Source organism: Phalacrocorax aristotelis, chromosome 7 (assembly GCF_949628215.1).
Source record: "Phalacrocorax aristotelis chromosome 7, bGulAri2.1, whole genome shotgun sequence".
NCBI classification, from domain to species: Eukaryota; Metazoa; Chordata; class Aves; order Suliformes; family Phalacrocoracidae; genus Phalacrocorax; species Phalacrocorax aristotelis.
In genome coordinates, this window is record NC_134282.1 from 43,248,131 (window position 1) to 43,260,757 (window position 12,627).

General features: G+C 39.2%; 1 protein-coding gene across 1 annotated transcript in view; it reads right to left on the bottom strand.

Annotated features, from left to right (window-relative positions):
* Nucleotides 1–12,627, bottom strand: part of FBN1 (fibrillin 1) — a 161,794-nt gene that overhangs the window by 31,922 nt on the left and 117,245 nt on the right. Inside the window, exons 33-43 of the mRNA XM_075100409.1 lie at nt 9,995–10,117; nt 9,341–9,463; nt 7,409–7,534; nt 5,747–5,869; nt 5,089–5,211; nt 4,049–4,213; nt 3,590–3,658; nt 3,353–3,478; nt 2,054–2,176; nt 1,262–1,420; nt 268–339 (exon numbers count right to left, since the gene is read on the bottom strand). Coding sequence (XP_074956510.1) covers nt 268–339; nt 1,262–1,420; nt 2,054–2,176; nt 3,353–3,478; nt 3,590–3,658; nt 4,049–4,213; nt 5,089–5,211; nt 5,747–5,869; nt 7,409–7,534; nt 9,341–9,463; nt 9,995–10,117 — 1,332 coding nt within the window. The remainder of the gene's footprint in view (nt 1–267; nt 340–1,261; nt 1,421–2,053; nt 2,177–3,352; nt 3,479–3,589; nt 3,659–4,048; nt 4,214–5,088; nt 5,212–5,746; nt 5,870–7,408; nt 7,535–9,340; nt 9,464–9,994; nt 10,118–12,627) is intronic.

Below are 12,627 nucleotides of genomic sequence, written 5' to 3' on the forward strand. Positions count from 1 at the left end.
ACCTCTTATTCTCGTTATCTGTGCCCTGCTCACGTAGACCTGATTACAGTTTCTTTGGAGCTTTATGTTGCCTAGATTATGAGCAGCAATTATCAGTGTTGCCAGCTAGGAGGAGCTAGGCAGAAAGTTTGCAGGATCAGACTTAAATGGAGGGTTGAACTCCATTATACTGTTTAGCCATTAACCCTCCTATGAAAAAAATAATTGGGAAAATTCTCTGGGCAGAGGTAGCATGGAATTTAGTTCAAAACAGAAATTACAACTCACCAACTGGTAATCCTGTATAAATGTCAATGAAGAAGCCAGGCCTTTGACTTCCACAGAGTGTGGAGAATTCATCTGCAAGAGGAAAACAAAACAGTGATTATAGTATTCAGAATTAATCAAAAGTCAAAAATTCGTAATATCCTTTGCCCAAGAAAATTCTTCTTTTACTCTTTCAGCACCCACAGGGCACACAGATATGCAGACCCTTCTCTGAGGCTCACCACGTGATACGCTTAGTATGGATTTGAGTTCTCATTCAAAGACCATTGAAATTAGCAAATAAGATGATGTAGAGGGCTTGGGATCACATGCTGATTTTGCTTTGCATATGCTTATGCCTGTGCATTACAGTTCAGATCTGACTTCTAAAAAGCTGAACTATAAGTTGGAAGTTATTCAAAAAAGTGTCTAGGAAGTTTATTCTTGAAGCAAACCACCTCATACCAGAGTAGGATGTCCTGGGCTGAACTCTGCAGTCTTACCCAGTGTGGAGGAGTCCTATATGTCCATACAATTAGTCCAGAAACTCCTACATCTTACATTTATCTGCTTGACACAGGTCATTCTCAGATGAGACCAAGGTATCTCTGTAAATCAATGGCTACCACAAAGGCCCTTTCTGGCAATCGGCAGTCAAGGCACAGCACAGCAGACACCATATTTGTTGAAGCAATGCTAATAAAACCTTGGTCAGTGCCTCAGCAGTGGATGAATAAGGATTTGCAACAAGAGACATTAACCAATATAGAGCATGAAGTCTCCCAGACAGGGGAACTGTCACAAAGGAGGCATGGCCCAGCAGAATGAACCCAAACCACTCATATATGCCTTCATTTTGACTAGTGCTGATCACCTCCAGACCAAAAAAGTAATTAATCCCTTTATTTTAGACAAAAAAGAGCAAAGTCATAGCATCTCTAATAATGTTACACACACTAATAGTAATTATGATGTTACCAAGGCTTTCAAATAGCTTTGCAATGCAAAAACCTACCAGTGCTTGGGATAGGACACTGTTCACAAGGCTTATTCCATGCACGTCCAATGTTGTAGGAACAGCAACACATTTTCTTGGTCATATTAAAGAGCAGCTCACCATCACAGGTTTGATTGTCAGCATAGTAATTTCTGTAACACAGACTTCTTCTCATGTCTGTGAAAATGAAGAAAAACCCAGGCCAACACATTAGCAAGTCTTATGGGGGATGATGTACCTGAAGGGTTTAGGAGGTATCTCCTTCAAATATGTACTTTTTAAACCCCTGCCAAGTAGATGGTGCAGCACTGTAGAATACTACAGAACAGCTTGTCCCTAGAAGATTACTCTAGAAGTATAAAAAAGTGATCGCAATACAAAGTCAAGAGCAACCAACATGCCTGTAACACTGATCAGACTCATCAAAGGATTTAATATTGGCCTTTTGCCCTACACTGAAAAAACATCAGTTTGTTTAAGAACTGTACACAGCTTGTGACTTCATTCTGTGAAGTCTGAGTAATTTTAGTAGTGTTTCACATGTAGAAGCTTGTAAAAGCTGAAGTGAAACTTGGACAGGATGAACATAGAAAATATCAAATTAAAGGAGAAATTCTGATGAGTTACTGAAATATCTGTATTGAAAGTGATCTGCCTTGCTTTATAAAAAAAAAAAATAATGAAAGAAGCTTGATATTTCATTTAGTTAATTCCTGTATAACTAAATTCAAAGAAACAGTTCTGATTTGTGCTTGGTAAAGCCCTGGCCTAAAGCACTAAGATAAAGCATTAAAAAAACCCAAGCCATACCCATGCAGTTGTTTCCTCCATTGACTTGCATGTAATCAGGAGGACAGATGCAGGTGTAGTTCCCAACAGTATTGTAACATGTGCCAGGTCCACAGATGCCAGGTGTATCACACTCATTCACATCTAGAAGGAAACAAAAAGGCAATGTTGCAAAGATGGGAACTCTGGTATGTCTAAGGCAGCTCAAAGACAGCGATTTGGCTTTTGCACCTGTTGCACAAAAACGGTATTTAAGGATCTCATCCATTCTGGATTCCCAGATCTGGACCAGAACCAAAGCTGTTCCCGCTGGAGTCCTCATCTCAATAAGTAATGATGCTAAAACAGACTGACTGGATGGTTCAGATCTCTTGGACTGGGGAAAGTGAGCAGCTTTCCCAACACAAGATGTCATGTTTACTTCATCAAGAGACTTGAACCTATGTTTAAAAAACCCCAACCAAACCCAAACACAAAACCTCCCCAAAACACCACAGTTCCTAAAAGTTCAAAAGTATTTCTCTAGTCTTATGATTTTAAAGTATCTTTGATGCACCACTAAGGAAAAATATAGAAGTAAATTTCCTCTTTAACGTTTGTTGAGCTACGTAAACATAATATGGATGAAGCACTTTGGTTCAGCCTCAATTTAGGACCTGAATCTTTTTTATTTCTGCAGTGCTTGGCACATCATAGGCACTATTAACATTATTAACAGCCTGGATGACTGAAGACATCCTGAAAAATGGGGAACTTAAGGACTTGGTGGGTGGCTTAAAGTTTTGTATCCAGTACAACCTGACAGTTTAATGTAATGAGATGAACATGTACTACTGACTGTGCTATGGGAAGGAACATGTTTTGCAGTACAACCAATATCTTCAATTGGACATTGAGATCACCAGGAAAGAAAAAAATCAGCGGGAAAAAAGGCATGGGCATGCTATAACCAGCCCAGCAGACTTGTGGGGCAAGTTTGCTCTTTATCTGACTGCTTATCCATTACCTATTACCAAACAGCTATTTTTTATAGCTGGCTAATAAATTATATCTTACTTAAAGAAAAATTGTTGGGTTTTCTGGTTTTGATGAAAATCTATCATTTGAGACATAAATTTGCATATATTTCAGCATGGTCATGAAGGAATATTCTATCTCACAATGCAAGACTTCAACTTGTTCCGATTTTCCCACCCTTAAGCTTTACACTGCTTGGTCTCGTTATGTTCCTTTTCAAGGACAGATTAATTCTTCTGCATATTGATCTGTCATAGTTTTCTAAAATAAAACCAGAGGACTAGTTAAGTGAAGGCTACGTACCATCGCACACTCGAGTCTCTTCATTCAAATAGTACCCTGATGGACACTGACACTGGAAGCTACCAAATGTATTAATACATTTTCCTCCTTGGCAAAGTCCAGGCAGTTCTTGACATTCATCAATATCTGTTCAAACGAAACCACAAACTTTTTATTCATGCTTTTCCAAGAAAAACAACTATCACTGAAGAGTTTCATAATTTTAGATGTGTAAATACAGAAAAATGTAAACATTACCCTCTAGTATAACTGTAATAGGATTTGGTCGGAATCCTTCCCCTCCAGGGCAAAGAACCTTATATTCAGCTGAAAACAAAACAGATTTATGAACTTAAAATACTAGAAACATTTTCAGCACAATTATTTTTGAAAATTAATCAGATTATAACAGGTAATTTAAATGTAAAGTAACAAAGTAACCATATATAAACATTAGGTTTTATCCTGTAACATTAACTGCTATTCCATTTCATAACGTAGTTTTTGTGTAACAGCAAACTTGCTCAGAAGTTATAATATTCTGACTAAATAAACTTTTTGAGAGACTAGCAAAGTTTTTGGTTAAGACTGGTGGAAACCTCTACCCTGCATGTACACAATAAATGATTACAACGGTATTTGAGTTACCTGGCTAAATTAGGAAAAAAACCAACAAACACATTGTATTGTTGTGTTTACCCAGGAAAGCTGACTTACTTGTGTTCACAAGTGGGCAATGTTCACAGGGAACTCCCCAAGCTTTGCCCAGGGAGCAGCAACAGGAGGCCTTGGAAACACCCACTCCTATCTCATTGCTGCAGAAGGTGCCACCATTATCTCCACGAGTTTTAATGTCCAGGTAACAGTTGCCAGATCGCGTATCTATGCAGAATGCACATAATGACAAACACATCTTGAGAGAAGAAAACACAACACATCATCTCAAGATGAGGGATTCCTTCAGATGGCTTTTATTTCTTGTAGGACAGCCGAAGAAAGTAACTTGTGTTGTCCAGGAGGGCCCAGCTTTTCCCACTTAGATAGGATAGTGGTGCCCCATCCCTTGGCTTTGCTGGACTTCTCACAAAGTAGGGAATTTATTCCGCACGTCCAAGGGCAGATCAGCCAGGCCTCTTCTCATTTTGATCCACATTTTCACCCAGACTTATACATCATTCCAGTTCCAGAAACCCACTGATTTCTCCTCTCCTTGACATTAACAAGCATGAAAGCATCTACTAAACATCGGGAAATTCAAATACATTTGAGTGTGAGAAGCATCCCTACACCCTCTTAAACAAACAAAAGCTGAACAATATCACAGGATTACTAAGCAGCTGGAGCCCAATACAAGACCATTTCCATCAGTCATGAGGCTGCACCTAGCCAAGCTGCACTTAATGCTCCAACAGCTTTATGCTGCAACTTCATTTGCCTGCCATCTTGGGGCCAGCTGGATGTTGGTTTAAGCTTATGGAAATATAAAATTGTCTCATGGCTGCTGTAAATTGTGGACAGCTGTAACAAGCCCTAAGGGGTTGGTCCTGACAGCTGGGCATTCCTGGCACACTACCTCACTCTGGATGTACTCCTGTTGCACTATTACAACTTCTAAGCCAGGGGCAGTGGGGTGGGAGTTGGAGAGCCTTTTCCAGCCCTTCTGCCATGATCTGGGGCCTTATCCCTAAGCAGTTAGCCTTGCACCCCCACTGTGCAACTTCACTTTTAAAAAAAAAAAAAAAAGAGTGGTCCCTTACCAACGCATCCAACTCGAGTGGGATTCAGCTCAAAATCAGGAGGGCACTCACAGGTGTAACTACCAGCAGTATTGATACACGTGCCACTAATGCAGGTTGTGGGATCTGCACATTCATTAACATCTGCAAGAAAAGACAGCACATAGTACGCAAATACTCCAGGACAGCGCAAATGACTGGTATATCAGCTATCCTATGCAGACCACCACAAATCTGTTAGTTATGAGATACTGATCTCCAGAAAGCTCTAAAAAATACATACACATTTTAGAAGAAGAGTAGTCTGAGATTAATTAATCATTTTGAGGGGGGTGGGGATGGGGAAGTCTTTTTCCTGGAAAACCAATCTATGAACTAAAATTCACATAGACGACAAGGTCATAGCTTACCATCCAGTAGTAAAACGCACAACACATCTCCACCCGGGAGATGTAGACAGACGGGGGGGTTATCTCTGCTCTGTTTTTCCCCTTCTTCTCTTAAGCCAATGGGATATCAGAGGTTGACAAAGAAGGGGAAACAGGAGTATAGAAAGGCAAGATGGAGAAACCTGTGTCTAGATTTTTCTATATCCAGTCTGATTTGTATAGCTTTTAAAAAGACTTTCCTAACCACGACATTAACAGAAAAAAAAGCATGTGTTCAAAATTATCTTTACCTGTGCAGTTACCACCACTTCTGTCCAACTCGTAGCCCACTTCACACTCACATCGGAAAAGTCCAGGGAGGTTATGACAAGTACCATAGACACAGATGTTAGGGAGTGAACATTCATCAATATCTGACAGAGGAACAGGAAGGGAAAAATATGAGGTTTCCCTACCTTTTTAAGATATAGACAGAGAACTGCAAAAAAGTCCAGAAAACATGGATCTCGAAGCCAACTGCTCCTGCACACATTTAAGACCAGAAAAATAATGTGCAAGATTTATGTTTAGAGCCTAAAGGAACCTAATCCATAACTTTTTTGGGGGGCCCAAAAGGCACTTTCCAGTGTCTCTGGAAGCCATGCCAGAAACAATCTGAGCTTATTAGTGGACTAATCTGACAAGTAGCAAAATTAAACATGGCAAGAGATACGCTTTAAAAAAAATGAAGTTTATTCTAAATCAGGAGTCATCTGCAAAGCTGTACATTTGCAAAGGAAAAGCTTACGCCCAAACGTGAACTTGACACTTATCTTCAGGTTTCTGCATTTGAAAGATCTCAATTTTGGCAAGCAGAGCTCACTTTTGTGCCTTTTGTACAAATCATTGCATCTGATTCAATATTTACTGAATGCCATATGCACTGCACAAAGAACAACCAATTTTATACAATAAAAAAAGTGTGTGTTTACAAAGGACCTTAAAATACTGCATTTAGTGTACACACCTAAGACATCAAGTAAAGTCTGTTTTAGCAACAGGAGCTAGGCTCTATATAAGCTATTTAAAGTTAGCTAAAAGGTTTGAAAGTAAATTGTTTCATGAAACATTATGAAACCTAATATTGTTTTAATTTACACAAAAATTCACTCTCATAAATTATTTCTCTTGGTAGATTACTAAAAAAAACCAGAGAACACTCTTCAGGGGAAGAAGTCCTATTTATAGTGATGTACTTATGAACTCCATCAAACACCAGTTACTATGAGTTATTACTATGTCAGATGACAGGGCTTCTTCTTCTTGACTGACTTAACTAATTAGCGTTATATCAATTGAGGATTTCAAACGTTACAATCAAACATATGACCTTAATCTTGTTTATTATTTGATTTTTGTGAACTTTTGCATGTGCAAAGCTCTTATAAATGAGTTGTAAACCGTTAATTGACAACTCACTTTCAAAACAGAACAAATACACATGGGATTTCTGGGGTTTTTTTGTGGTCATATAAACTTTATGCAAGGCTTCAAACTCTGATTATGCACCTCACAGAAGCCCTCAAACCATGTTCACTGTATTAGCTACCAAATTAGTGTTTTTCAGCCCCATATACACTAAGGTAAACTAACAACTTTTTTCTATTTAACTGTTACGAACAAAATGACCAAGATGAAATGGCAGCTGACAGTGCCATTTGGATCACCAATCAGACCCACAAATAATATGTCATAAGATAGGCTCCAAAAAGCTGTTCTCTCGCTATAAAATAGGTAGATGAATACCTAGAGACACATAATAAATGTATAAACTGCAAAAAAGCAACCACTATTGACAGTTTTCATGCAGTTGTCAATACAGTCGCAACTGCAACCAACTGTAAAATTTTAAAACATAAAATATTATTAAGGCAGAATTTGTTGAGTGTTGTTTAAAGCTTATGGAGAATTACCTTCACATGCTTTCCCATCTGGACTTGGCAAAAATCCCATATCACATTCACAGCGATATCCTCCAGGTGCATTGAGGCACTGCCCATTTTCACAGAGATTCAAGTTTTCTGAGCATTCATCAAGGTCTGCAAAAGAAAGAGAAAATGCACGTAAACATGGTTTTCTCAACATTTATTTCAGCTGAAGCATGCAGTGTTCCAAGGATTTGAATTATCCTACCAGCTCTGAACACTTGCAGAAGAAATTGCAATCTAGTTATGTGCGGAGGCTATTACATATAACAGCTTGGTATACTTCTGACACGTTGAAAATACAGCTTCTAATCAAAATGAAAATCAGAGAGAGCACAGACTCCTTAAGTAGCTACAGTTAATAACAATTGGAGGCAGTACACAGTGTCAAATTTAGACTCAAAATGCACATGTGAATTTTGTTATAGCTATTGTTTCTATTACAGAAAAGCCTAGAGGCAGCAACTAAAAAAACAGCTTTACTGTGCAATGAGCAAACGTATGGTAATAGGTGGTTTCCATGCCAAACATACAAAACACTGACAATAAGTGGCACTGAAGTGAAAATAACTTGATCAAAATTAAACTGCAGGTTAACAGCTGATGAGAAAACAGTCTTGCTACTGGACTACGCTCCCCTTCAGATAGACTGTTGTCTTTACTCTCTACCTGAAATTTTATACATCAGAGAAACACCCTACTTGTTGCAAGAGTCTGGCTGGCAGTGTGAGCTTGTAGAAGTCCATGGCTGGCAAATCAAAGGTAGTACCTACCAAGGTGAATGCTGCATACTTTGGCAGAGGACTTACAGAACACTTGTGTGCCCTAGTTTGAGTCCTAACCACCTCTTGAATCCATGAGCAATAAAGTATCAAAATTAAAAAAAAAAAAAAAGTTCTACCGAATGCAGAAACTCCTTAAGCACTCCATTTGAAAGATGCAGTTTATAGACTCCTGGAAATCATCATATGGGAAACTAACGAAAAGCACTGGGTTATGAAGGCTGCTAAGGAAGCTGAATCAGCTTCAAAAGTAAATTATATGGAGACAGTTAAACGGAATCCCAGGGTTCATTTATAATCTGGAGTGATTAAAATCCAGACTTAAACCTGCTGAGCCAGATTCTCAGATGCCATAAAAACCTGCTGTAGCTAGGTTTTTATCAGAGTGCTGCTGATTTGCACCAGCTGAAAATCTGGCCCACCAGCTGCCTATCACATGGCTTTATTCCAAACAGGGTCACCCTCCATGTGGCATCACCAGCAACACTAATATCCTTAGTGTAATAGTAGGGCTCCTGATGACTAAGCCGACATGAGCTAATCTGTTCTTCAAAGCAGAAGACTGAAGTGTGGGTGGAAAACATCTCTCTAGCAATGTTTTATAATCACATTTACAGCTTATAATATGAGGTTTCAGAAGCAGCTACTTCCATCATTCTACATGTCAGCACTGCATCCTGACACCAGCTCTCAGGATGATGCAGTAAAGAGGGCAGACAGCACACACCTGCTTGTGGAAAGAACAAACATTTTTAGGCAATCTTATGAAGTAATTTTAATGCATGTGCCCTATTATTTAAATATTAAGGTGGGTAGCCAATGGACTGTTTTACTAATTAGCCAAATTATATGATCAAGCATTTTTTAAATAGTTTTGCCACCCACTCCAACTAACAAGAAAAGCTTAATGAAAACTTGCATTTTTACCAAGTGAAAAAAATGACTGCTTTTGACTAGGTATAGCACACAGTATTTCTTTCAAGTTATGGCAACCTCGGTGAAGTAGAAGACAATGGAAGATGACACATTAGAGAATAATTTCAAATCTTTAAAAGCCATTTTTGTGTATTGAATCGTAGAAAGCTTAGGTTGCAAGGGACCACTGGAGGTCATCCAGTGCTTTCCTAAGAAAGCTCACCTGTACATGTGAAGCCATCTCCAGTATAACCTTCTTTACAGAGGCAGCGGTAAGAGCCCACTGTATTCTTGCAGTCAGCATGTGGGCTGCACGTGTGGGTTCCATTGGAGCACTCATCCAGATCTTTAAAATGATTTTTAAAAGGCAACAGTAGTTAAAACATTAGTTTAAAAAAAACACACCATGAATACTAACTTTAAATAGCATATAGCATACAGAAGCTCTACTTCAAATAATCTTCCATAATAAAACCCACAGCAGGCACAGCTTATTTGCAGCCCAGCAAAGAAGTCTGACAAGGTAACTGAATGAGGAAGCTGCAGGGCACTCTTGAAACCAAGACCTATATCTTGTTTTCACAGGCAGCACCAGAAGACCTCTCGCTGTCTCCCATCAGCCGCCCTCAAGGACATGGTCTCTCTCCATGGTCCAGCCTGTTTTCACCATTTCACAAGCCAAACTTGAGATAATGCTGATTTCACAGTTGCCAGAGTGGAGAATCTGTCCTCCAGCACATCATGTCAAATTGACCTAACAAGCTTGATAACCTTTTGTCTTCTCAGTTTGTAGGTGTGGTATTTTTTTCTTTCAGAATTGCTAGGACCCAGTTTTGGTCTGACCTTACAAATAAATACAAATGCACATGACCCTCACCTGTGCACTTGATACCATTTCCAACCCAGCCAGTGCTGCAGCTACACTTGAAACTTCCCGCTGTGTTTGTACATACGGCATGTCTATCGCAGTTATGGGCTCCGATTTCACACTCATTGATATCTGTAAAAACAGAGATATTTGAAGAGCTCATGCATCAAACTTTCTCATAGCCAGAAAACTGATACTAGAATTTTTCAAGAAAGACAATGTGAACATGAAAGAAAGCCTGCATTTCTTTGTAACATGACATTTAAAAACGAAGCAGAAAAGAAATAAAAACACAACAGAGAAAAGCGGAGTAGCATGTAGTATATTTCAAACATTCTGCCCTACTATCTATTTTTCTGATAGGCGTATAGAGCAGCACTTCTGCAGTTCACTCCAAAGCCTGGTAACTTTTATACTCAAGGAGGAAAATGGTAACTCAGGTTTTCCTTTTTTTTCTAACTGGTGCGCTCAGAAAGAATGTGAGGCCACAGCCTTTGGGAAGAAGAGGACTAGCATCCACAAAGATTACCACTGCAGGTGTTCAGCATTGTGGGATATATGTTTATCAAGCAGCTTTGCAATAGGTTGTGGATCAAATTTGATGACTGTTGTGAAGACCTATGCTCACTTGACAATAGAGAGATACCACTACAATGTACTGACTGGGCTTTCATCTTGACCATACCTTAACATGACTAAAGGAAAGACGACAGCTTTCCCATCTGCCCATCCTGGAGTCCACAGAGGGGGACTTGGGTGGCTCTACAGTGCATGGTTTGCTAAAGGTCTCAGAGGCAACTCTACTGCCAAGGGACTCCTGGAATGCAGCACTCCCACATCCTCCACTGTATGTGCAAGGATGCTGATGAACACCAGCTGGGTACCACCTGCAAACTCCTCCCAGGATTATCCCTAGGCAGTTATTGAAGCCAGGTTCTCCTTTGCCAGAAACTGTGTGGAAGGTGGAGGATGGGCTGTACCACTGTATTTAACATGACAGCTGATGGACACAAACCTCATCAGACATGCAGTCTATTAAGAACTCAGGAAACCTAACATAGTGGAAAAAAGTCAACATCCTTGGAGACACCAGGCAGCAAGTCATCCCATCTTCAACATATGCGTTCGTGCCAGCACATTCTATTTAAGTACTTGCTATTTTCATCTTACTTTCATTCTTAAGCATTTCTCTGGCAATGTCAAAATGTATGGATGGAAAAAAAAATTAACTCCATTCTTTCTTGTCACAAAACAATACCAATGCCTCATATAAGTACTTGGAGAATGTATAAACTCAAAGGCAAAGTTTTCAGAAATTACTACTGGTAACTAAAACAAAACTGGCAGGAATTTTCTTACACATCTGAGCTATGGATTTTACAGTGTTTTCTGTAACTGAGCTCTAACTGTGCTTTATTTCCATACAGAACATGAATTATCTAGAATTCACATCAAACCACTTAATATTTATATCAATTTTTTCAGCCCTCCCAGGTGCCTTTCCTCTTGCAGTATGCCAAATAATCTATTTCTGTACAATAGCTGATGGAAAGGGAAAACAAGCTCACAAACTCTGCATGATTCCACATACAAAAACCCAGCTCAGACCCCTCTTGAGGAGATGATTAAGAAAAGGCATCAATCATGTAACAACCTTTGCGGTTCTCAGCCCCAAATCCACATACTACAGTTTCCCTACCATTGTACCTAAAAACAATTAGCTCTTTAAAGAGGGCAGGAGAGTGGAGCCATTGGGGAAAGCATCCAGGTACCATCTTAACCATTTCCTTCGTAACCCTTTCTTATGTTTTTCTGCCCACCCTTCTTTAGACAAAAGGCCCTTTCTCTATGCCCTGTGCATATATTTTGTCTTTTGACAAAGGCTACAAGTGACTCTGAGAAGCAGACAACATACGTCTGTCATCCTACAATTAAATACTCAAGTCTAGAAATCACCCAAATCCACTGTTGGTTTGGGTTTTTTTTGTTTGTTTGCTTTTCTGTTCGGGTTTTTTTGGTGTTGTTTTGGCTTGGTTTTTGTTGTTTTTTTAGGTCCGTATAATGGAATTGCATCCAATCTTTTCCAAGTTTCTTTCTAAATGAGGCATTGCTCTGAATCAAAACCCCAGACAGGAGTATTCCCATAATCTGAATGCTGAAGTCTAGATACAGATCTCAATCTGGCAGCTGGGATCTACTATTAATGAATGTTGACTGCACTAACAAGCCTGAAAACATGCAAATGGACGCTTACTTTTTAAAACTTAAAAAAAGGGTCAGGAGGAGATAATGTCAGAGCATATTTGCTTTTAACATGTGCAGAAACTCATATGAAGATAACATCAACCTAAACAGGAAACCAGTCTGTCAAAAATCTTAAGGGTGGTCAGGAAAACAAACTTTCTGGCTTGGACTGAAGGGAAAGACTAGAAGGAATTTTGAGAGGTCAGCTACAGTATACATTGACATAAAAAAGCTGAGACAAACACTATATATTTTAACCTTTACATGATCTTAAAACCCAAACTGTTAAACCACTGCTAACACTAAGATTGCACTGTATTTCATTATCTGATGCTTTGAAACATACAAACAATCACATGCTTCCTTATACCCTGTGGAGCACAACAAAACAACACAAA